The 26,543-nt window shown below is 35.5% G+C and overlaps 1 protein-coding gene across 2 annotated transcripts; it reads left to right on the top strand.

Annotated features, from left to right (window-relative positions):
* Positions 1 to 13,475: 13,475 nt before the first annotated feature.
* LOC141627077 (N-alpha-acetyltransferase MAK3-like) lies at positions 13,476 to 21,062 on the top strand. 2 transcript variants are annotated; one of them, XM_074440560.1, is made up of 4 exons: positions 13,476 to 13,783; positions 14,602 to 14,722; positions 16,081 to 16,136; positions 20,614 to 21,062. In XM_074440560.1, the coding sequence occupies exons 1-4, from the start codon at positions 13,577 to 13,579 to the stop codon at positions 20,845 to 20,847; spliced, it is 618 nt and encodes a 205-aa protein (XP_074296661.1). In that variant the 5' UTR covers positions 13,476 to 13,576; the 3' UTR covers positions 20,848 to 21,062. The 2 variants fall into 2 exon arrangements, with proteins under 2 accessions (XP_074296661.1, XP_074296662.1); XM_074440561.1 differs by having other exon boundaries at positions 14,613 to 14,722.
* The last annotated feature ends 5,481 nt before the right edge of the window (positions 21,063 to 26,543 follow it).

Raw genomic sequence — 26,543 nt, forward strand, 5'->3', positions numbered from 1 at the left:
CATTTGTTTTAGGTGCCGGAATCATCGGCTCTGATACCACTTTGTAACACCCCCTCATACCAAGGTACCTTACCAGGACTACTGACATGAAAGGTTGTTACCATCTCGGTTGCCCGAGGTTAGTATATATCAAAAGCAACGGTCCAAACACATTTATTAATGTACGGTAATTATAAAGGTTACATAGTCTCCAAAATCTAATAAACGAATTATCCAAATGACAACAACTACCAAAACATTAACTAAAGCTCGTGATGGTGTCATCTAATCCAGCGTGGTGACTCTCCCATGACTGCCCCCAAGCTCAATAACTGTATCACTGTCTGTCACAACTGCTCACCATCCCCTAATGGATCACCGCAGGTTTTACAAAACAACAACACGGGGTCAGTACTACTCAATCAATATAAGACAACAACATTACCGCTAGCGGATCATCGATCTCACGCACAAGAACCGACTACACCGAAGTGTGTAGCCCGCTTGATTACCCATCGCAACAGGTAATCCTCGCCGATGGGTGACCGCAGCCCATCCCCACCTAGTCCGCTCATCAACGAGCGACTAACCATCCCCTGTCCCTTAATGTGCACATCCCCTCCCGTGGCGGGTTCCACGGAGGGCGAACTAGGGTGTGAAGCCACTCCCGCAAGTGACTCCACCACAATCACAATCACATGACATCACAGCCATCTCAATCCGCTCATACCAACATCGTCACAACAATCTCCATACTCCGATGATCGCAGAGATAACAACAATTACAACAAGCACAATCTCAAATCAATTGACAAGAACCGAGTAGGAAACCCTACCTTTTCGCAATCCGCTATCTTTGTAATCAACCACACAAATGCATAACAAATATCACGTCGTCACCTACAACAATAATCACATACTACAATTACACATTGCACAATCCCATTTTCCCCAATTCCATATATACAATAACCCCAAAAGAATACAAATGACAAGGGAATGAAACTTACCAATGATAGAATAAGAGACTACACGCAAGGATCACGACGATTTGCACACACAACGAGATATGAGGATGATTAGGGAGTGATTAGGGAGAGATCGTAGAATGATAAAGCTTTCAAACGATATTAGAAACTGACGCGGAAATATAAAATACCCTAAACATTCCCTAATCAAACCGTCGAAATAACACTCCGCCAAACCGGGCACTCGACCGAGTAAGTGTATACTCGGCCGAGTGTCCCATACTCGGTCGAGTGTTAACTATACTCGGCCGAGTGTTCCTCGGCAGAACCAAAACAACACACAACCTCAGCACTACTCGGCCGAGTAGGCGCTACTCGGTCGAGTAGTCACCAAGTAAAATCCGTAGTGTTACAGGTGGTGTCGGGTTGTGGGTGTCGGGGTTGTGCGTGTGGTGGTGGCGTGAGGGTGGTGTCGGGGTTGTGGTTGTGGTGGGTTTTTTATTTTGGGAGGTTTTGATTTATTTGGTTTTTGGTAGGTTTTGATTTATTTGGGTTTAGAAAGATGAGAGTATTGAAATTGTGTGAGATGAGAGAGAAATGTTGAGTGGAAAAGTGTATATATGTTAGATTAGTGGTTAATTAGGATATGTTGTTAATTAATTAGTATAGTAGAGAGAGAGTGGTAAATTAGCTCATTAATCTCCTTTTTTTTTGTTTCAATCACAACCCTCCATCTCCCTCATCCAATGGCTCTAAAGAGAACTTATGGACTCAAATGTAAGAGGTGGACTTAGATGATCTTATTACTATATATATATATATATATATATATATATATATATATATATATATATATATATATATATATATATTAATAAAGGAAGTTTTTTTCGAGTGATTACAGAGTCTCCAACATCAATGAAACACTTACACATAATAAATATATAAACTAAATAATTAAATAATGTTACGGATGATAATTCGTCTAAATAAGAATTCTATTGCATGTACAAGATTAGCCGTAATCAAATTTTTCCAACATCCAACCTATATAAAGCATTATTATTGCCAACAACCCAACATTGAAATTTTTTTCATAGCACCTGTGATACGTAGTATCAAATTTTTCGAGCGATTACAGAGTCTCCAACATCAATGAAACACTTACACATAATAAATATATAAACTAAATAATTAAATAATGTTACGGATGATAATTCGTCTAAATAAGAATTCTATTGCATGTACAAGATTAGTCGTAATCAAATTTTCCCAACATCCAACCTATATAAAGCATTATTATTGCCAACAACCCAACATTGAAATTTTTTTCATAGCACCTGTGATACGTAGTATCAAATTTTTGTTTTAATATCATGTAGCCTATACGTACTATAATAATTATCTTTCATTAATTTTAGTGTGTGTGCTGTTATTAAACCTTAATTTAAGAACTAATCGATTATTTTGTTTTATTTGCAGGGTTTTGAGATATGCATTGATAAAAGGACAACAATAAGATTTTATATTAAGGAAATAATTTAGTTTTCCTCAACTTGATTTTGTACACTTAAGGTAAGTATGTTGTAGTAGCTTTGAATATGATTAATTAAGTAGCCCCTCTCTTTTTGTTTCTTTTCAGTTGATGTTTTATTTATTTATTGTTTATATGTGGTTAACAATACTACGGTTAATAAATTGTTATGTACTTATGTTAATAATGTGTTTACTTATTAGTTATCATGCTATATCACCATAGTGTTTCCTAGCTAATATTAATCGTGCAATTTGGTTCGAAATTTCAGGTACAAGATTAAATTGAGTGTATAGTGTGGTTGTTTAATTTATGGGAGAATTTGTTAATTCATGGAGCAAATCCGCAAATCTTCAAATAATTCTTGCGGCATACGACATTATGGTTATACAACTACAAAGTATATTACAACACATACCCTATCATATAGTAAGGTTGCAAAAGTTTGGATTTTTAATATCCCAATAATTTGATAATAGGAATGTCGATGACATAGTTATATTCAATTTATAAAGTTAAGAGGATCGTCCTGCGAACATATAAAGACTCCTATGACGATAAAACTAATAATTACTATAGTCTATATGTCTATACTATTTTTTTGTTGCTTTAGTCTTAATAGTTACTCAAATGCATGTACTTTTTATTTGTTAGTCTTTACGTTTTGTTATTTTCAATTAGTTTATGGCATAAGTTTATATTGAGTTAAGAAATTTAATAAATCAACTATGGTGTTATTATAAGCCTAATCCTGCCTAATTAACTCATGACTATGATGTACAAGTGGAATTTATCTCAATTGTAAGAGTATTTGACGTATACTAATTATATTTAGGTATTTATTAGGTGCACTTTGTAGGTGAAATCTTCCGCTAAAAGGCATTAAAAAACACTTCTCAACCCATAATCGAAAATTATCTCTAATAACTTATAGGTAATATGGGTTAATGATCGACTCTATTATTTAAATAGATGGAACAAAGTTTTGTTATACCCTATCTAGATATTGTTCTTAATTGATTAGTCTCCCTTATGGTAAAGGTATTTCCTTATAATGTATATGAGTAATACTTAACCCGTTTTAACTATAAATTGGATATCTTCACGACACTGTGCGCTTTAAACAATACTCCATTTGTCCCAATCAGTTGTTCGTCTTTTAAGAGGTATTTTAATCAAAGACAAATAAATAAATAAGACAGATGTAGTAATTTGTAATTATTAAGTGAACCCAAAAACTAAGTTTTATACTCGATAGATATATACATATAAAAGTATAAAACCCAAATATACCTTATTAGTTGAAGGATGGGGCTTGACAAAAAAAAATCATGATAACTGATAATAGGTTAATTAACAGTTCATAGACTATACATCTGAGGTAGTACCTCTTATTGTTTATTTTCTGAGTTTTATTTTAAAGATTTTGAGTTCTGCTTTAGTATAAAGTTTTTGAGCACATTTATTAAAACATTACACTCAAAAAATATAATATTGCTCAAAAACTATATTTATAAATGGTAAATATGCTCAGAAAAAATGTGTATATGCTCAAAAACTACAAGGTCTGAGGTACTACCTCAGATGCGTAATCCTTTTTCTCGTTAATTAACCTATTACGAAGTTCAGCCAAAACAATAAAATTTCACATATCATCGTATATTTTCATGATTTTATTTTCTAATTCAGATCTCACAAACTCCCGGGGTATGCTATTTCTTACTTCATAGTCCGTAGTAAACGAATTTGCAAGGCTTAGCGAATTAGCTACAAGATGAATGTTTATCCTTTAATATGTTTCAATTTAATTGTGCATTGTATTGCATTTAATAATAGAAAGATCCAATATATACGAAAGGAGTAAGTCTCTTATAAGACGGTTTCTCACTAAATTTATTAAGAGATGGTCTTTCAGTAAGGCATATTTTTAATGAACTTATTTTAATAGTCGGTTAACTCTATTATATAATTCAGCATATTATTAAAGACTTTAAATATAGGCCCGTGCATCGCACAGACATTAAATCTATATCTATCTATATTAATAAAGGAAGCTTTTTTCGAGCGATTACAGAGAGTCCAACTTTCGTGAATTACCTAAATTAATTATTAATGAAATTATATTTGAAGATAATAATTAGATATATACCAATCAATCGTAGAAGTACTCATATACACATATTCTATTAATTAATACATTCCTAACATTAGTATGGAAAAATAACAAAAATAAAAGAAAAGTCCTAATATAACTCAAACAACTTTGCATCAAATACTATAAATGTACTCCGTACAATACAAATTTGCAAAATCACACATAACAATGTTTACATTGTTACTAACCATTGATGATTTCAAATGTGTATTATGTTGATGATTACCATGAATTATTGTTAAAATAAATGTTACTAACCATTGATGATTTCAAATGTGTATTATGTTGATGATTACCATGAATTATTGTTAAAACAATATTTGAAATTTTCCTAAATTATATGTGAGCACTCACCCTTACTAATTAATACATGTGTTTATTTATAGGGAAGGAGCAACGAAGGCATGGAGAATAACGAGTGTGATTTTTTCTTGAAGTTTGAAACTTTATCAAATTACGGGTGATGATTTGTACCATCGATTATGGCTAGAATAATATTATTGGAACTTTTTCTTAATTTGTGAATTACATGTGAGCACTAACCCTTACTTATTGATTGATACCTATGTTTCTTTATAGGGACGGAGCAGTGACGGCTTGAAATCTTAATTACGGGTGAAATTTGTTCTTGAATTTTGAGTTCGTTATCAACTTTATCAAATGGTAACCTTTTGTTTTTCGGAAGACGGTATTAGTTGTGGGACCTATTTACTACTGCGACAAAAACCGTTATCATTATTGAAATTTGTCTTTGAAATTTGAGTTCGCTACTTAATATGACGACGACATATATAGAAAGAACAATTTTGAAGGAAAAAAGCTCCACCAATGTGATTGATTTAATTGCCTGAGCAAATATGTTATGGTATTCCAATGGTCTATATTGACTCGATTCTAGAGTTGTTATTGCTCAAAAAAACCACGTATCAACGATAATTTCGACTTCACAGCTATACTTGTGCTACTTCACCTCTCTGTGAGCGGCGAAGGCATTGGCCAAAATATTGGTAGCACTTTTGGTATATAAGACTACAAGATCTTTAATTTAGAGCTTCACTGTTAACATTTGTATTGTGTACGTAGTTTGTGAGATTACTCCGACATTTTTTAAATTTTCATCTTGATAGTTTGCGTGGTAAATTACGGAACATCACGTTGTAGATTCACTTTTTAAGGAAAAAATATATATATAAAGCAAAAAAAAAAAAAAAAAAAAAAAAAAAAAAAAAAAACATGAGAGAACAACTCTTCAAAACAATCACACACCCCAATTTACGTAGTGTACATTGTTGTTGTGTTTTACGTGATTATTAAGACAAGCTCCTATTTTATTTGCCCCCAATTCGGTATGGTCATTTGTTTATCTCTAATTTAGTTTTGGCATAAAGACGTAGAGGTGACCATTTGTGGTGGTTCTTAGTGGATGACAAGTTATAGGTGTGTAATGGTCAAATTACTTATAACAAATTTAACTCCGTAAATGAAATAGGTAAACCAACATAGACTAGTGGTTCTTGATTTTCGGGGTAAGAGAGACTTGAGGAAGAGAAAGATAATCGGTGAGGCACGGATCAAGTGGTGGAAGCTACAAGGGGGAAACCAACAAGCGTTTTTGGATAAGGTTGGAAGTAGCGATATTTGGTCGGATTGCGAGGAGAAAGATATTGATGCAACGTGGGATAAATTGGAGCATGTTGTAAAGGATTTGGCGAGGGAGGTGTTAGGGGAATCTAAAGGGAATAGACCATCAAGTAAGGACACATCTTGGTGGAACGATGTGGTGAGACAAGCGATAAAGACTAAACGTGAATGCTATAAGGTGCTGGGGAAATGCATGAGTGATGAGAACTTTGAGAAGTACAAGGAGGCTAGACGAGCCGCTAAAAAGGCCGTACGGGATGCGAGGGCAAAAGTTAACCAAGAAGTGTATGCCAGGTTGGACACGAGAGAAGGAGAGAAGGATATCTATAAACTGGCTCGCATAAGAGACCGAAAGATGAGAGATATTGGGAGAGTTAGGTGTGTGAAAGATATGGACGACAAGGTTCTGGTTAAGGATAACGAGATAAAGGCTAGATGGAGTTCTTACTTTGATAATTTATTCAATGGACATCAGGAACAAGGTTTTGGGGATGTAGAGGTAACACCAAGCATGGTTAATCGGGAATTTGTGCGTAGAATACAAAAGAGTGAAGTTAGAAAGGCGTTAAGGAAGATGGGGTCAAAGAAAGCAGAGGGACCGGATGGTATACCCATAGAAGTTTGGAGGTGCTTCGGGGAGAAAGGGATTAAATGGGTAACCATGCTCTTCAACAAGATTTGGAGGAACAACAAGATGCCATCGGCTTGGAGGAAAAGCACTCTTGTCCCTTTGTACAAGAACAAAGGTGATGTCCAAGAGTGTTCCAATTATCGGGGAATTAAACTTATGAGTCATACAATGAAGTTATGGGAGCGGGTAATCGAGCAAAGGCTTAGGAGATATGTAGACATCTCGGAAAACCAATTTGGATTTATGCCCGGGAGATCGACTATGGATGCGATTTTTATCATGAGACAGTTGATGGAATACCATCGGGACAAGAAGAAGGATTTGCATATGGTTTTTATTGACTTGGAAAAGGCATATGATAGGGTACCAAGAGAAGTACTTTGGTGGGCTTTGGTGAGAAAGGGTGTGTCGCGAAAATATATTGACCTCATAAGGACATGTATGAGGGGGCTAGTGCAAGTGTTCGCACTAATGTTGGGAGAACGGAAGAATTTCCTATTACCATCGGGGTGCATCAAGGTTCCGCACTTAGTCCTTTTCTCTTTGCTATAGTTATGGATGAGTTGACAAGGGATATTCAGGACGACATCCCTTGGTGTATGATGTTTGCTGATGATATTGTGTTGATTGATGAGACAAAATAGGGAGTGGAGAGAAAGTTGGAAGTGTGGAGGCAGACTTTAGAGACTCGTGGGTTCAGGCTGAGCAGGAGTAAGACTGAGTATTTGAGGTGTCAGTTCACTAAGGTGGCGGGGTTGAGATCGACAGAGGCGGGGAGTATTTTTTTCGATGGGAATGTTGTTGAGGGTTCGGATTTCTTCAGATATCTAGGATCTATTATTCAAAAAGATGGGGAGTTAGACGGATATGTGGCTCACAGAATTAAAGCGGGATGGTTGAAATGGAAGAGTGCTTCAGAGTTTCTATGCGATAAAGATATGCCCCAAAGATTAAAGGGAAAATTTTATCGCACGGCAATTAGGCCTGCCCTACTTTACGGCTCCGAGTGTTGGGCCGTGAAACATTGTCACATTCAAAATATGAGTGTGGCGGAGATGCGCATGTTGAGGTGGATGTGCGGACATACAAGGAAAGATCGGTTAAGGAATGAGGTTATTAGGGAAAAGGTAAAAGTGGCGCCAATAGAGGACAAGATGATGGAAAACCGACTAAGATGGTTTGGCCATGTGAGAAGGAGACCTATGGACGCACCGGTTAGGAGGCTGGAGACTTGGAGAACAGAAAAGGTCCCTAGAGGCAGAGGAAGACCGAGACAGACATGGTTGAGAGTGATAGAGCACGATATGAGAGTTCTGGGGCTTGAGGAGAGTATGGTGACGGAGAGGGCACAATGGAGGGAAAGGATACATGTGGATTTTTAGTATTTGATGTTTTTTTGACAGATTTAGTGTTTTTTTTATTTATTTAATTTAAAGAAATTAATTTATTTATTTTTCTCTCCTTTGCTTCACACTTTTTCAACAACCACTTTCTTATAGATTTTACCTGGTTCATTCCGGATCCTTAACTCTATTTCGTTTTTTAAAAATCGTTTTAATCTTTTCTCTCGATTTAAATTTTAAGTTTTTATAAAAGAAAGACGGAATTCGATTTTAAAACCCCTAAGTTCACCTTGACTTTCCATTACATTTTCGTTCTCCCTTTTTGTTTTTCATCTTCTCTTTTTTTATTCGCATTTTGAGGCGTGCGTTCACCCATGGACGGTTCGAAAGGATGATTCATGTCAGCCGACCCCAAATCATTTTGGGATTAAGGCTCTGATGTTGTTGTTGTTGTTGTAAATGAAATAGGTAAACAAATGACCGCAATAAAGGGAATAATAGTTTTTTTTAGAACTGAATCTTTCTTCGGAAAGATCTAAATGTAGTAGATAACTAATATAATAATAAGACTCTAATTACTATATGGAGTACTTTATAGGAAGACTTCTATTACAATTATACACCTGTTAATTTTTTTTTCTAATTTGAGTGATATACAAACTCTAAAAGTGTGGATGCGTACTACTAATATCGCGACCTTGATACAGTTATAAAACAATTGAAGATACTTTTGACTTTTGAGTAATATTAGCGTCTCCAACTTTTATAGTCAACTACTATTTGCAAATTACCTAATATAAGTAATTCCATACTTGCGTGTTTGTGTCAGATTTAAATGGGTTATAATTTCTCAACTCGAACAATTAAAAAAAAAAAAAAAAAGGTCAGTTGCTTCGATCATAGCCATATTCATTTAATTTAATCTTTCAAAAATAGGATGGAGAGTACTATATACCGTACATACTATCGTGTCTATATGAATCAGATTTCGAAATAGTAAAATAATACTTCGTACATTATTATTCATATAAACAGTGCCTAACTACCGCAATCACATACGGACTTTGTTTCTATTTACCTCCCCTGGTATTATGTACCGATGATTATTACATTTACTTTGATTACTTTAAAGGTTAATGTTTATGTCTTTATTCTTTACCTCAAGATCTCAATACAAAAATATTTTAATTGATATTAGTACGTCCTATTTTAAAATTCTATTTTTACACCTATAGTTTGATTTGATGGAAGATAATATACAAGTTTTTTGTTTCTTCGGAAAGGGTGAAGGTAAACATATAACTTCTGTGTTTTTTTTCTTATCAAAGCATTCTCAAAGTAGGAAAATAATAAAAGGAAAATTTAATTTACTTAAAAGTTAAAATATTATGAAAAATACCATTGGAGTTCTCTTAAAATTAGAGGCAATTACTTAGTTTTTCTTAGGTGTTTTTAATTTTAGTCGTGCGTTTCTTATTCATTATTGTAACCGTTCTCTTTTGATACTATTTAAATCATGTTAAGTGATCGGATATGTTAAGAGATTGGGACAAAGCTGTACAACAAATGTCTTACTTTTTTTTCATGTAAAGATATTAGATAAATTCAGCTTATTACTATGCTAGAATTCTAATTATTTTAGACTATTAAGAATAATTATCAGAGAGAATATTACACGTGGCCCGTGCATCGCACGGGCATTAAATCTAGTATATATATGAAAGAGGCTTTTTTCAGGCAATTTTAGAGACTTCAACTTTTTAAAATTACCTAATTAATTTTTATTTAAAATAATATTATGTATAATTATCCCAATATTTATGCAAATTCTATCTACAAACGATTTTATTAATTTTTATTTAAAGTAATTTTATGTATAGTTAGTTATCCCCAATATTTGTGCAAATTCTATCCAATATTTGTGCAAATTCTATCTAATATTTGTGCAAATTCTATCTAATAGAGTTTTATAAGTTATATACCACTGGAAAATCATAAACTTATATGGCTATATATACCATCAAAAGATGGAATTCATATTTGCAATTTGCAAACACGCAAGTATGGCTTTGAGGCGCCGCAAATACTCTTCTATAATAAGTTCGTGCGAGACCAACTCATATGATTGGGTAATTAATTTTTCAATTTTTGTTGATTTTTTTTAAGGGATGATGGCGATAGGGCGCCACCGGGTGGTACACATTTCCGGTGCCACCCTAATTGAAATATTAAAATAATACAAAAAATAAAAGAAATTTAGATTTTATGCGCACAATATTAAAGGGCATAAAAGTTAAATTTCCTTCTCCATTAGCAAGATGAGCCGATGTTTACATAACTGGTATGTTTTGCATGTTTCTTCATTAATGAAGCTTTTCAATTAAGTACAATAGGTATTCTAAAAATTTGAAATTTTACACAGATCTCTTGCTATCGAACCATAAGACTCATTAGATTTAGTTTTGATTGCAAAGGAACTTCATCTTGTTAAATGCTACTCTAACAAACGTAACCAACATCTCCAGCCAAAAATTTCCGTAAATCGATTTTCGCGGACCATATGACTGTGTACGGAGGAGTATTAAATAACTTTATGATGCCTATTTCAATTAGTATTTTGATTCGACTACGATGAGACGTTCCATTAGTTTAGTATTCGTGTTGGTTGAAACTATTGAGTATTATACCATTTACACCATTGTCGATAAATGATGGAACCAAAATGGGTGTTAGACAACCGCAAAAGCCAGCGGTACACTGGAGATGAACATGGCAGCGGGTGGTGTCAAGCGAGGCTTCGTTAAACAAACCTACTTCATTAAGATATGAAAGTAGTCTTCCAATTTTGCCCTTCATCAAATGATTTGACTAAATCTTTGATTTATATATATCACAAAATCTCATTGAAGACGGACAATATCCGTCACAAGTTTGTGACGAATACCATTTCCTCTCACAAAATGCCCATTCAGAGGTGAGTGGCAAACACATGGGGATGCCCCACCTTGTCCCCTCTCCCTTTTTGTGAGAGGTCACAAACTTGTGACGGGATTATCCCGTCACAAGCAAGACGCTTTGTATATATATATATATATATATATAGGGGCGGGTTCAGTCTGATTTAACTACCTTAACGTATTTAACCGCATTTAACTAGCCCAGTTGATTATTTTTTTTTTTTTTTCAATTACACTCTTTATTAGATACATCTTATAACTTAGCTAGATACACTTTTCTCATACTAAAATTCTATTTACACTTTTATACTATTTATGGATACATTTTACATTATTTTGCTGATACACATGTCGTTTAAGCCGAGATACACATCGTATCAACCCGGATACACATGTCATTAAAGTCGATACGCATCTTATCATACATCTATAAGAAACGTATTTTCAGATACACTAGCTAGTACATGCGGATACACACAAGATTAATACGAGATACACATGTATCCCGTATCAATACCATGTGTATCTGGGGTGGTATTTTGTGTATCCACTTCCTCCACCTCCACCACCGTCACCATAGCCCCGCCACAACCACCGCCACCGCCACAATCGCCCCCACAACCACCGCCGTTGCCGCCACCACCGTCGCCCCCAACTACTACGTTAACACTGCCACTCACCACTACCTCGACTACCACCGCTGACCACCCTCACCACGGCCACACATGTATCCGACAATTGTACCATGTGTATCCCAGACTAATACCTTGTGTATCCACCAAAACCCTAACAATTGACGTCACCACCACCGCCACTCTCTCGGTACCCCCACCCCCACCACCTGCCGTCACATCCACGACCACCACCATTACTCATAGTACAATCAGAAAACGCCGCACTCTTATCGATATACACCAACTTCACCACAACTCGTCACCAAATGCGGCTCCGATTACCACCACCTCCCGCCGCACTCTCTCCTCACACCCTCCAAGCACTCTTTCCACCACAACTCGTCACCAAATGCACGGATCTCGGTTTTTTATATTTTAAAAATGTAATTATATATGTCACAGATCCACGCCAAGAACCTCCAACCACCCTACCAACGCCGCCACCACACCCAATCCAGGAACCACCAGGCATCTCTAGCACCACACCGACCTTGTTGTCGCCAACACACTAGACATCACCAATCAAAATACAAAGCCGAGCAGAAAATGCCCGCAAAAATCATCGACCAGGATGAAATCGCCGACCACATCACCCAACTTTACTTCTACTTCCACCATCGACCAAGATGAAGTCGTTTTAGTCCCGATTTGTTACGGTCTATCTTACTCGGATTGCGAATTTGAGATCTAAATGGCAGATTTATGGAAACCAAAATTGAAGTTGAAAAAGTAATTGTGATTGTCGAAAATATAATGGCAGATATTGATCCTCATCGGCGTTTCGTTAAATTTGAGGTATCGTCGCCGGTGGTTAAGGGAAGCCCGACGGAAGGTAAAAGTAAAGGAGAGAGAAGAGGAAAGGAAAACAAAAGTAAATGTGAAGAACTCCGGCGGAACACCGACATAAATGACTCGCCAGCGCCAAATATGTCGCTAATGGTGGTGGGTGGTCGTCGGAAATCAGATGGGGTTATGACAATTATAATAGTACTCCGTAGATAATAAGTGGGGAGTATGTTACTGGGATTGGGTTTTGTGAGAGATAAAGAACTAAACATGTCACGTGGGTGGGCCTGAGTTCTTTAATCTGTGAGTTTTTATTCAGTTCGTACGGTTCGCACCGTAATTTAGTTCGTACAGGATCCTGATTAATATTAATACCTATAATAATCTGATTTGATTAAATTCACTCATTCGATTGATTGATTGGATTCAAAGCTCATTCCATTCGATTCGATTATTTCAGCTTCATTGATTGATTGGCTCGATTGATTCGATTCGGCTCAGCTCCATTGATTGATTCGATTGATTCAGCTCCATTCGATTGATTTGATTCACTCTAAAAAGCGGAAAAAAAACGGGGGCCTTATTTCGTCTGTTTTTAAACTTATTTCGTTTGTAACTTAGCCAATCTATATTTTGAAAGTTATAATGTAGACAAATGTAGGGGGAGTTCAAAAACAAAGGGAAAAAATCAACTTAAATTGGAACTTGAAGTAATTTTAGAAAAAAAATGCAATTTAAAAGAGTAATTTTAGTAAAAATGCAACTCAAGGACGTAATTTAAAAAAAAAAAAATTCAAAAGAAAATAATTTTTAAAAAGTTCGTTTCAAAAGTGAGCAACACGTTCTTTTTTGTTCAATGACTCAGCACCCAAAACGACCCCAAAACTCAACGATCTCCGAATCCATCAATGGAGGAACAAACAAAAACAAAAACAAAGGAAAAAGAAGCAGAAGTAATTGAAGAAATAGACGTAAGTGAGATAGAATACGTGAGCTATGGAGGTGAATACCATCTTCCATTAATAATGCGCCTTGTTGATCAAGAGCTCAGTGAACCTTATTCTATCTTCACTTACCGTTACTTCGTCTACTTATGGCCCCAACTCTCCTTCCTCGTATGTCTCCCTCCCCTTTTCTTTTCCGCTTTATATATGGCTGAGATAACACGATCCTGTAATCCGACCCAATTGAAGGTTTAGGGTTTTGGGTGAAAGTTTATACCCGTCTCAATTATTTGTTTACCTTTTTTATTCTTTACAGGAAATGATGAGGATAAAGGGAGTAACTTTATTCTTTGATTATATTGATTTAAATTTGGCTGATTGGTTCGGGTTAGTGGTGGAGCTGAGGGGACTAGTAGAGGGTGGCAGCCCCAAAGCTATGGAAAATACTTCTCCATCCCAATCATTTGTTTACATGGATTAGAATTCAATGAAAATATAAAATAAACAAATGAGTGAGATGGAAGGAGTGACAATTTTTACTTGGCTTTATTGCATTAGTAGTTTGCTAGCTAAAATTCCCTAAAATTCTAGTTATGGAATTTTAGCTGAGGGAGCTAGCTAGGGCGGTCACACCTGAACAATGAGAAAATGAGAGCCTTTTATTTTTATTATGCTTGTGTTTAAGCTACTGTAATGTATTAGTAGTTCGCTCCTTACATTGGCATAATTATAATGTTCCTTTAAACTTGGCTGATTGTTTGGGGTCAGTGGTGGAGCTGGAGGGTTAGTAGTTATTGTCTTCTCCTGAGGGATAAAAGATTAGAACTTTCTATTTCAAATAATTGGTCTCTTTTGTAAAGTTATTATCGTTGTTAGTAGTTCACTCAGTAAAATTTCCAATCTGTGTTTAGCCAGCTTTAATTTCAAATGTTGGACTGAAGCTGATTTGGGTTAGAGATGTTGTGTATGTACTAACTTTGATTTGATAGGCGTTTCATAGAGGAAGGTGCGTTGGAACGGTGGTGTCTAAAATGGGAGGACACCGGCATACCTTTCGAGGTTATATTGCTATGCTTGTTGTCATCAAACCTTATCGCAGCCATGGCATTGGTAATTATGTTTCTTTCATGTCTTTTTGAGTATTTATATATCTCCCTTTTGATCAGGGTCTTCTTCATGTATTGGAGTTACATAACAATAAATTGAGAGTGAGAATGAGCTTAGATTTTAAGGTTTTTGGATTTTGTGTATCACAATTTACTTGTTGCTATCATAAACATGATCATCATCATCAAGGTATTCATCATATCTGTGGAAATTCAGTCTTCATCACAATGCATGAAGAATTTACTTTGACTTTAATGACACGAAGGTTGGTTAACTTGAGCATAGGTTAGTGGTTAAGTTTGTGAGGTTGATATGTTCATGAACATGTGTGTGGTATACTGGTAGCTAAACTCGATATTGGCTTAAAGTTGCATGTTATTGTCTGCCCTTTATTCGCCTGGACAATATTGTTGCATGTTGCATGTTGCATGTTGCATGTTATTGTCTGCCCTCCCTCCAACAACAGGTTAAAGTCTTCTAAATTTCATATCCGTCTGGACAATATTGTTCAACTTAGAGGATGGCTGGATGGGAGAGCAAAAACCTAAGTAGGGTTGGTCAGGATAATGCCGCTCTGCCAAATTTAATGCTTTGGCAGAAGAAACCAATTTCTCTACCTTTCGGACTTTTTTTTTAGTACTATATGTGTCCTGAGATTTCTCTTTAATGAAGCGCTTGAATTGTTTAGCTTGCTGTTACTCACTATTGTCAGAACTACTTGCGCAAAAAGCTTTTGTATTTCACATGCACTGTGATATTTTTAGAAATCCTGTATAAAACCAAATCCAGCTATTTCAAACTAAAGAAACTAGGATAACGATTTGACGTCAGGTATTTCAATCACAGCCATGTTTTTCAATTAGATTCGACTGGTGAAGAATTGTAATGATTTGTTTAGGGACACTATTTTTGACAATATTGTTTATCAGTAATTTGGACAGTTGAACTGTATTATCCAGCTTCCCTGTTCCCAATTGCTTACTTAAATCTTTATTTATCTTCTTCAATTCTCAGCATTTCATCTTTAACCCTTTGTTTGGATACAAAAGTAGGAGCCTCGGAGAAATCTAGCCTTGATATTTTCTTTTCGAATCTTTCCTATGTTTGAAGGATCTTAATTTGCCTCGTAGAAGGAGATGGAGGGAATCCATTTTTCCTCCGCTCCGTCTCCCTCCAAGTCAAATTTTGCTAACCAAAGGAAGTTGTTCCCTTCCCATCCCCTCCTTTTCCCTCCAAATCCTTCCATTCAAACAAAGGGTAAAAGGTAGAGTTGGCGTTGTGTTGTATAGGCTATGGGGCGTTAAATTCAAGCATGAGGATCTTAGATCTGTCTGACCGTTATTTCTCATTTGGCTTGGCAGCAACTGAACTAGTTACAAGATCAATTAAGGCGATGATGCAGTCTGGTTGTGAAGAGGTATGTCATTATTACGTTGTTGCTAAATAACGATTTCAAGCATTTGTTCGCACCTGCTGAACTGTATCAATTAAGTGCTCATAAACAAGGGCTTAGACAGCTCTTTTGGTTTGAATTTTTAGAGACCTTATAATTGCTTATTTAAAATCGGCTTCTTGTAGTTCTATAAACTAACACCCCACAAAGTGATTCAACTCATTATATTGATGATTAGCTCTTACTTTGGATAAAGTAATTTGGAGGGAAATGAAAGGAAACAATTTCCTTTGTTTGGTTAGCAAATTGCAGTTGGAGAGAAAATGGATACCTCCATTACATTCTTTCAAGCCAAAGTAACATAGGAAAGATTCATAGGGTAATTGAGATTAGTCCATTTGTCCTTCACCCCCTCCCCTCCCCTCCCTTCCATCCCGCTCTCCTCCTCTTCCCTCCTATTGTATCCAAATAAAGGGTAATTGTACAATCCCTAATTTTTCACAGTAAGTATTTCCCTTAATCGAGTATACACTCATCTATTGTCCAGTTATTTTATGATCCCAAACTAAACCAGATAGTACGTGAAGTTACCTTGCTCGCTGAATCTAAGTCTAAGGCCTATCTTAGCCAGGAGTTGTGACTTATTTGATTGGGCTGTCCTGTCGTAGGACTATCTTGAGGCGTGAAGATTCAAGATTTGAGGGTTAACTTCAACAGTTTAACCCTTTGGATAGAGGGATTTTAATGGAAAGGGAGAGGAGGAAAAAGGTGGGGAGTAGTTTCCTTTGTTTGGTTAACAAAATATATGTCCGCTGATTTGGGTTGGGGGCGGTCCTCAATTTCCCCCCTTTATAGTATGCTAGTTGAAAAGTCTCTGCATCGCACGGGGCTCTCATTAGGATTATCTGTGAAAATATATATTCTTAAGTTGATAAGAAAAAAGTCCAATTATGTTGAATCATTGGTGAAAAAAATTTTGTGGTTGGTGTTAATAATTGTCTAGTTTATCACCGATGAATTATTTGTACTTTTATAGCATAAAAGTTTTGCCCTTCATTACTATATCAAGTGATATATACTTATAGTATGTAGTTAGTTTTTTCATTGTTACGGGCACATCCGGTTTTTAATTAAATACAAAACGTTATGTCTATAAACATAGTGCAACTCACCATAATGAACCCTTAATAACAGAGACATGCCTTTTATGAGTTTTGCAAATGATTTTCACCTACAACAACTACGTCATACTGAATGATGTTACTTAAAACAACAGGTATAATAATTATATAAATTTAGTGTGTTTAGAGAAAATGTTAGATTTCTTACAACATAATTTACCTTGACTATCTACAATTAAGAGTTTGAGAACTTTTGTGAGGTTACATTTAATAGCGGGCCTAGCGGGCTATCCATGGGCAATTTTGTTTAGTCCAAGCCCGTCCATTTATTCTAGCGGGCCTAGTTTTCTTGTCCATTACCCGTTTATTTTTTTATTTTTCTTGTCCAAGCCCGCTATTTTAGCGGGCCGAACGGGCCGGCCCGTACTTGATCAGCTCTAATTACAATTGATCATCAGTTCATCATATATGAATAATACTATGAGTTGCTGCAAGCTTTAAGTTGTTCAAACCGCCCAATTTTACTTCAGTTATTCTCGGTTTCGTTCCTCTACGATGTAATGATCTACACATTCTTATATAGAATAAATTAATGAAACAAAATAGTACTCCCTTCAACCCGATTAATAGTTTACACTTTCCTATTTAAGGTGAATAAATCAATAATTTATACTTTTCTTTTTTAGTAAATAAACAAACTTTTGTGGGTGGGGACCATTTTATTTCCTCCTCATTTCGAGTTGCTTTTGATTTTTTTAATAATTATAAACTCATTCCTCTCTCATTGCCTTAATAATCGTGTATAAAGTAATTGTAAACTATTGACCGGGACGGAGGGAGTAACATATATAGATCGGTGAACTATTTTATATGTATTGATCACTTAAATGTGTATCGAGGCATCTATGATTTATATACACACTCCATTGATTATTTTGTGATTATATTTTGATGGAATAACCATAGTTTATACTTCGTGTAACTACGTACAAATGTATGAGACCATATGTGTGAGAAAAATAAAAATGATAACGTGACTTATTATAAATGTTTGTTATCTGTTTGATAATTGTAACCTATTTATATGGATAATTTTATCAAAATATGTTTGATCTACTTATATTAGGATAATTTTATTAAATTTGTTTCGAAATCTACTCTTTTTAGGATTTATAAAAAAGTTGGACTCTCTAATATCACTCGAAAAGTTTCTGCTTTATATATATGTATTGGTTGGTTTTATTAAAATTTGTTTTAAATATTAAGAAATCTACTTTTTTTAGGATAATTTTATTAAATTTCTTTCGAAATTTAATCTTATTAGGATAATTTTATTAAAGTTTTATTTAACTCATAAGAATTCTAAAAAAGTTGGACTCTCTAATATCGCTCGAAAAGTTCTTGCTTTATATATATGTCTAAAAACGTTGGACTCTCTAATATATCTCCTGTGGTATAGTGTTATTATACAACCAAGGTTAGTTTAGTCTTCCCCCCCCCCTAATTTTTGTTTCCCTAGTTTATACAACCTAAATCAAATATTCAACTGATTCTCTCTCTCTCTCTCCATATTTTTCTAACTAATTCTCAATTATGCAATTACTCAATTATCTATTCCTTCAATATTATTTTTTTCATCTATATTAAGTCGCGATTTTTAATCAGAACCAAAGATCTATGCAAGAATTACAATTTATGGATGATGAAGCTTCTGACATAGTCATGGTTTATTGCAATTTAGCATATAAAATTACAGTGCTCTCGAATAGTTAAGTACGGAGCTCGAAACCTTTCTTAGAAAAATTTGTACATAGTCCTTGTTTATTGCAATTTTAGCGTATAAAATTATAGAGCTCGAAATCTTTCTTACGGAGCTCCAATAGTTACGTATAGGCCTGGCAAACAGATCGGGCCGTATCGGGTTCGTGTTCGTGTCACATGTAAACGGGTCACAAACCCTCCAACCCAAACCCGACCCAATTAAATTTCGTGTCGTGTTCGTGTCAACCCACTTACATAAATGGGTCATCAAGCCTCAACCCTAACCCGTTAATTTCGTGTCGGGTTCGTGTCGTGTTTTCGTGTCTTGTCTATATTTGGAAAGTTTAAGTATATTTATGCGATGAAGGATCAAGAAAAATTAGGATTAGCTTAGTAAACAACTCTTTCGTGTTGGGTTCGTATTTAGAGAGCTCAACCCAAACCCAACCCAATTAAATATTGTGTCATGTTCGTGTCGACCCACTTACATAAATGGGTCATCAAGCCTCAACCCAAACCTGTTGATTTCGTGTCGGGTTCGTGTTGTGTTTTCGTGTCGTGTCAATGTTTGCCAGCTCTAGTTACATATGGAGCTCGAAACCTTTCTTAAAAAAGAATTGTACATAGTCTTGCTTTATTGCAATTTTAGCGTATAAAATTACAGAATTCGAAACCTTTCTTACGGAGCTCGAATAGTCGCGTACGGAGCTCGAAACCTTTCATATGGAGTCCAAATCATCGTCATCATCAGTGTCTTCTTCTTCACCATTTTTTTGTCTCTTCAAAGGCTTAAGAGAGGGAATAGACAAGATGATGAATTGTTCTACGAAATTAGCGTTTATAAACTCAAAATTTTTGTACATTACATAGGTTTATGCCTCTAGATTTTTCTTGATTACCAAGGTTTACCAAAACCCGAAACGCAAAATGCAAAGAGTAACATAAGAGATCATATTATTTCAGTAAAAACCCAAATTATCAAGAACATAAAACCTAAATATATATTGTTGATTGTATATCTTTTTCCATTATAGAATGAATTGGAGTGTAATTAATGGAGATTTTCTGAGAGAAGTGTGGAGAGTTAAGAGGCTAAACGATTGTTCAATTGTTTTTTTTTTAGTTTTTTTTTTTTTTTTTTTTTTTTTTTATTGGGTTGGATAATTGGGCCAGTTGTATAATTCTTGCATTGGGCCTGGTCTGACCCACTCCAACCTAGGGGTCATCATAAATCCTAATAATACTCTAAGCACCGGCATTTGCCCATGTGTTTGACTGTGAAAACATTTCACATTAGCTGTCTACGGCTTACAGATCATCCTCAGATACCTGAATATTGTGAATCCACAATTTGGATAACAGGCTAAGAGTCTTCAGGTTATGATCAAATATTGCACTTTATTTCCTTGGTTCGAAGTACACTCTGTATTTTGATTATGACCCGGAAAAGCTTGTACCGTCTGTAATTTGGATTTGGCTTAGTGGACAGTTTCCCTTCCTTTGGTGGGAAGGGGGATTTATGGTGTAACTAAATCTCCAAGACCCCAAATCTACTACTACAATTTCCATGTTTAAACATAAGCTGTTTTTTATAATCATATTTGTTTCAATTTTGGAAGGTAACTTTGGAAGCTGAAGTCACAAATAAAGGAGCCCTAGCACTATATGGCCGTCTTGGGTTTATAAGAGCAAAACGACTATTCAGATACTACCTGAATGGGGTGGATGCATTCAAGTTGAAGTTGTTGTTCCCCCGTCCAGAATTGCATCCCTCTTTCCATAACTTGGCAGATAGGGATGAGCAGGGGGATCAAGTTCTGGTTGAAGGAAGTTATAGTGCCAATTGCTCCTAATTTTGATAAACTTTGCTATGTCAAATGTGCATTAGTCTCACAGCCAATAATCGAGTTAAAAAAAATGTGGGGACATTATACGATCAATTTCTCAATTTCTATCAACGATGATTCTTAGTTTTTGTGTTTGTTTCAGCAAGAAATTACCACAATTTAACTTTTGTCAATCATTATTGACGGAGTGTGACAGGATATACCAACAAATTTCTGTTTTACTTGTTCCTTACTAGGGACTAGGGAGTTTGTTTATTATCATTCAATTTTCAGAAATCGAGGACGAAAGAATTTGAAGTAATTTTTATTGCTACATTTGGCAAACCCATGGATGATAAATTATCATGGGTTTCAGGGGGTGCTCGAGACTTGGAGGAGATTACGATATATTACAATATACCGTAATCGGAATCATGTCCGTATTAGGGAATAATAAATCGGAATCATGTCCGCATTAGGGAATAAGTTGTTATATTACCACTATTAGAAAATATTACCCCCCTCTGTCCCGATCAATTGTTGTCTTTTGGTTTTGGCACAAAGACTAAAGAAAGAGAGTTATTTTTTAGATGACAAGTGGACTAAATTGAGGATAAATGATCAAATTGCTCATCAAATGTATTCTTAAATTAGAAAGGACAACAATTGACTGAGACACCCAAGATAGAATATGACAACAAATGACCAGGACAGAGTGAGTATGATTATGTCTAGATGTATTGAAATACTATAACTACGTGATAAGCCCATAATTATATATGTTTTTATCCCATATCCGTATATTGTTAGTGTCGTCTTTCGCATTATTTGAGCTAAATTATTATATATTCGTTAATTTCGAGATTTAATTAATGTTATTATTATTTTAAATGCAAACGGGCTTATTTAGTGTGTTTTGGTAGAGCAGATTACAAGACGAAAGAGAATGGGCTGAATGATGCGCTTAATGGATCAAGAGTATGACGTGAGTATATGTGCAGAACAGACCATGGAACAAAATGAGAAGCGAAGCCTAGGAAATAAAGAAGCACGCACGTAATTATTAATTAATTTCGAGGAGTTAGGCAGCCATGAATTAAGAAATTGGGCGAGAGATTGGGAGTTAAACTAAGTAGCAGATGAAAGTTACACGAAGGTCAGAAGCTAAGTAAAAGATCAGCGATGGAACTCCAACTCTGTCTTAAATTCGATCTCGTCTCATATTTTTATCACAAAATCTATCCTATTCCTTGCAAAATTTATCTTCTGTCTTGATCAAGTATAAATACCCGATTTCGTTACCCTAATTGGGCAAGCAATTACCCACATATTTCCCAGAAATTGAGGATAAAGTGAGACGGTCTTCTACCTAAACTAGGAGGCGAGAGCTAAAAGGAGGCAATACTCCGGCGTAGTCTTAGTACACGGCGACGTAAGGGCGGATTCTAGTTCAATTGGAGGTGCGACATCCGAAGGTTGTGCGACGGGCTACAAAATAAGTTCTCTTTTTACTAATCTTGTACCTAGTTTATGGTTGATTTTCGTTATAAAATTTTAGTACCTGAAACTGATTGTTATCCGTCTGACTTGAATTATTGGTATTTCAGTTTAGCTCGTTTTAATGTCAAGGTCCAATCTTTACTCATAATTTGTTATCTTATTGTGATTTTTGATTGTCTCGGATGCTAATTGCGTAAGTTCAGCTTAGTTCAATTTGCGTAATACGAGTGGCAACTAATTTTACTTAATGGTCTGCGAACGGTCTTAGGTAAGATTAGGAGTAAGAACTGAATCTATTAGTTTATAGTTGGTGACGTTACTTAGAGACTAATAGGGTTAATGATGTATTCTTAGTTCAGTAAGGCTACTAATCCGGTCTTTAGTAGGGTGCGACAAACTTACATCGGTCGGTTAGTTAAGAATCGGTCTAGGCTTAGTTCAGGTCGGTTGTAATCTAAGAGAATATAGGGAATTTTTGTTACCTTAAATTCCGCAGTTAACCTATTAATTATATCATGATTATAAACGATATCAATTGTTTATAGAACTAGAATTACTATACTGGAAGTATGAGTGTGGTATTTGTTCCCTATAAATAATAACTCCTTAGTATTTAGTTTTAGTTTCATTAGTTATTAGTTCTATACTTCAAAACAAACCCCCCGAATCGTACATATCAGTAAATAAGCTAGCAGTTAACTTATATGCGTAAATATGTAATTGTTCTTACTAACTGATAGTTGACTTTAACTTTGAATAGCTAATCTTTCCGTGGGATCGACCCTTGCTTGTTCTATACTATATTAATTCAAAATATAATTGTGATGAAGGTAAGGAAAATAAATAATTAATTTGTATGCGCAAACGACACGTATCAAATTTTGGCGTCGTTGCCGGGGAGATTATATAATTTATGTTCAATATTGTCAACTATTTTACATATAATATTCTGAGCAGTGTAAGCTCCTGTATCAATTTATGTTCTGTCAACTTAAGCCTTATGTTGAATTTCTTAATAGTATTAATTAACTGCTTGTTAACTAGATGTTGTTAGCTGACCACACGTAGTGCACGACTGATATAGTGAAAAAAAATAAAAAATAAAAATAAATAAATTAGTTGTTTGCATATCATCAACCTTTACACTAAAGCTATCTGTAATACTATGCCTCGGCTATGATTTTTCTGAATCTTACACCATTATGTTCTAGGCATATGCTTTGGAGTTGGAAGTATTGATATCAATTCTATTGAATGTCATATTCGTTAATAGGCATAACATGTGCAGAGTACTTGAATTAACATTGAGTTCTTGATGATCAGTGAGTCATACTACCTGGAAAATAAGAAGAGAAATTGTTAAATGTGCTTAGAGAATATAAAGAAGCTATAGGATGGACGTTAGCTGACATAAAAGGAATCAGTCCCACTCTTTGTATGCATAGAATAATTTTAGAGAAGGATGCTAAACCTTCTCAAGAACCACAACGTAGATTAAATCCTTCAATGTTAGAAGTTGTTAAGAAGGAAATGGTAAAATGGAGGGATGCTGGAATTATATACCCTATTTCTGATTCCGAGTGGGTCAGCCCTATTCATGTCGTCCTGAAGAAGTCAGGTATAACTGTAGTTGAAAATGATAAGGGTGAACTCGTACCTACAAGAGTATCTAATGGGTGGAGGGTGTGTATAGATTATAGGAAACTTAATAAGGCCACTAGAAAGGACCATTTCCCATTACCTTTCATTGATCAGATGCTAGAAAAATTGGCTGGAAAATCTTATTTTTGTTTTCTAGATGGTTACTCAGGTTATACCCAAGTACCCATAGCACCCGAAGACCAAGAAAAGACCACTTTCACAGGCCCTTTGGTACTTATGCATTTAGAAGAATGCCCTTTGGCCTGTGCAATGCACCTGGAACTTTTCAGAGGTGTATGATGAGTATTTTTTCTGACTTAATTGATGACTGTTTAGAAGTATTTATGGATGACTTTACTGTTTTTGGTGACTCTTTTGATTTTTGTCTACACAATTTATCGCTTGTGCTGAAAAGATGCATTGAAACGAACCTTGTTTTAAACTTTGAAAAGTATCATTTTATGGTCCAACAAGGAGTCGTCTTGGGTCATATTGTGAGTTCTAAAGGTTTAGAAGTAGACAAAGCAAAAATTGATGTCATAAGTTCTCTGTCATACCCGACTTGTGTGCGAGAGATTAGATCTTTCTTAGGTCACGCGGGGTTTTACAGACGTTTCATTAAAGAGTTTTCAAAAATTTCATCTCCGTTGTGTTCTTTACTTGCTAAAGATGTTGCCTTTGTGTTTGATGATGCATGTAAAGAAGCCTTTGACACTCTAAAAGACAAACTGACTTCTGCCCCTGTTATGCGCCCCCCTGACTGGAACTTACCTTTTGAAATTATGTGTGACGCTAGCGATAAAGCAGTAGGAGCTGTCCTTGGTCAAAAAGCTGATAAAGAGTCATATGCTATTCACTATGCTTCAAAATTACTAAACCCTGCCCAATGTAACTATACAGTTACTGAGAAAGAAATGTATGTTGTAATTTATGCGCTTGAAAAGTTTAGACCATATTTGCTAGGCACTCACGTGATAGTCTATTCTGACCATTCGACTTTAAAATATCTCTTAAAAAAGAAAGAGTCTAAACCACGATTGCTACGCTGGATGCTTTTATTACAAGAATTTGACCTAGAAATTAGAGATAAAAAGGGAGAAACCTAGTTGCTAATCATTTAAGTAGAATAGTCCCTAAGGAAGACTGGCCTATCCTGATGAACAATTATATTCCTTGCGTCATGAAGCAACTCCATGGTATGCTGATATGGTAAATTACTTGGTAACTACTTCTTTTCCTTCCATATTGTCTAGAGCACAGAGAGAAAAAATAAGGAATGAATCAAAACATTATATTTGGGATGATCCATACCTATGGAAATGCTGTAGCGATAATATTATTAGGCGTTGTGTGAGTAAAGCTGAAGTGCATTCTATTTTAACATTCTGTCATAACTTAGAAACAGGAGGGCACTTTGGTCCACAGCGCACAGCTCACAAGGTGTTGGAGTGTGGTTTGTACTGGCCAACCTTGCATAAAGACGCCTACGAGTTCTGCAAATCCTGTGAGCGGTGTCAGAAAACTGGGAATTTGTCTAAAAGAGCTGAAATGCCTGAGGTTAGTATTCTGATCTGTGAGATTTTTGACTTTTGGGGTATTGATTTTATGGGTCCTTTTCCACCTTCTTATGGATACCAGTACATATTACTTGCGGTGGATTATGTTTCGAAGTGGGCTGAGGTTAAAGCTACTAAGAAAGATGATAGTAAAACTGTTGTTGAATTTGTTAAGAGTCGTATCTTTAATCGATTTGGAATGCCTAAGGCTCTGATCAGTGACCGTGGTACCCACTTCTGCAATAAGACTTTAGGTGCTTTACTAAGCAAGTATCATGTTATTCATAGGGTAGCCACAAAGATACCACCCCAGGACCAATGGTGGTCAAGTCTCCAATCGAGAGATAAAATCAATATTAGAGAAAATGGTTAAACCTGATAAGAAAGACTGGAGTTTAAGGATTGATGATGCAGTTTGGGCCTATAGAACTACTTATAAAACACCAATTGGAATGTCTCCTTATAGACTAGTTTTTGGTAAAGCGTGTCACTTACCTGTGGAACTTGAACACAAGTCTTTTTGGCCTGTTAAACAGTGTAATTTAGACTATGAGAAAGCTGGAACAGAGCGTAAATTGCAGTTGCTAGAGTTAGAGGAACTCAGACTAGAATCTTATGAAAATGCTAGAATATATAAAGAAAAGACCAAAGCTTTTCATGATAAGCATAGTTCTCGTAAATCTTTTCATATTGGTCAGAAAGTATTGTTGTTTAATTCTCGTTTCAAGTTGTTTCCAGGTAAGCTGCAAACTAGGTGGCTTGGTCCTTTTATTGTGACTAACATTTCTCCTCATGGTGCTATAGAAATAAAAGATTTTCATACTGATAAAGCTTTCAAAGTCAATGGCCACAGATTGAAACCATTTTATGAGAACGTTGAGCTCATGGCGTGGAGGATATTATTCTGGAAGTTCCTGAATACTAATTTCAAACTATGTCGAGCCACGACGTAAACCAAGGCGCTTCTTGGGAGGCAACCCAAGTTTACTTATTTATTGTTTTCATGCGTGTTTATTTTATATGCTT

Source organism: Silene latifolia, chromosome Y, assembly GCF_048544455.1.
Source record: "Silene latifolia isolate original U9 population chromosome Y, ASM4854445v1, whole genome shotgun sequence".
Classification (NCBI taxonomy): Eukaryota; Viridiplantae; Streptophyta; class Magnoliopsida; order Caryophyllales; family Caryophyllaceae; genus Silene; species Silene latifolia.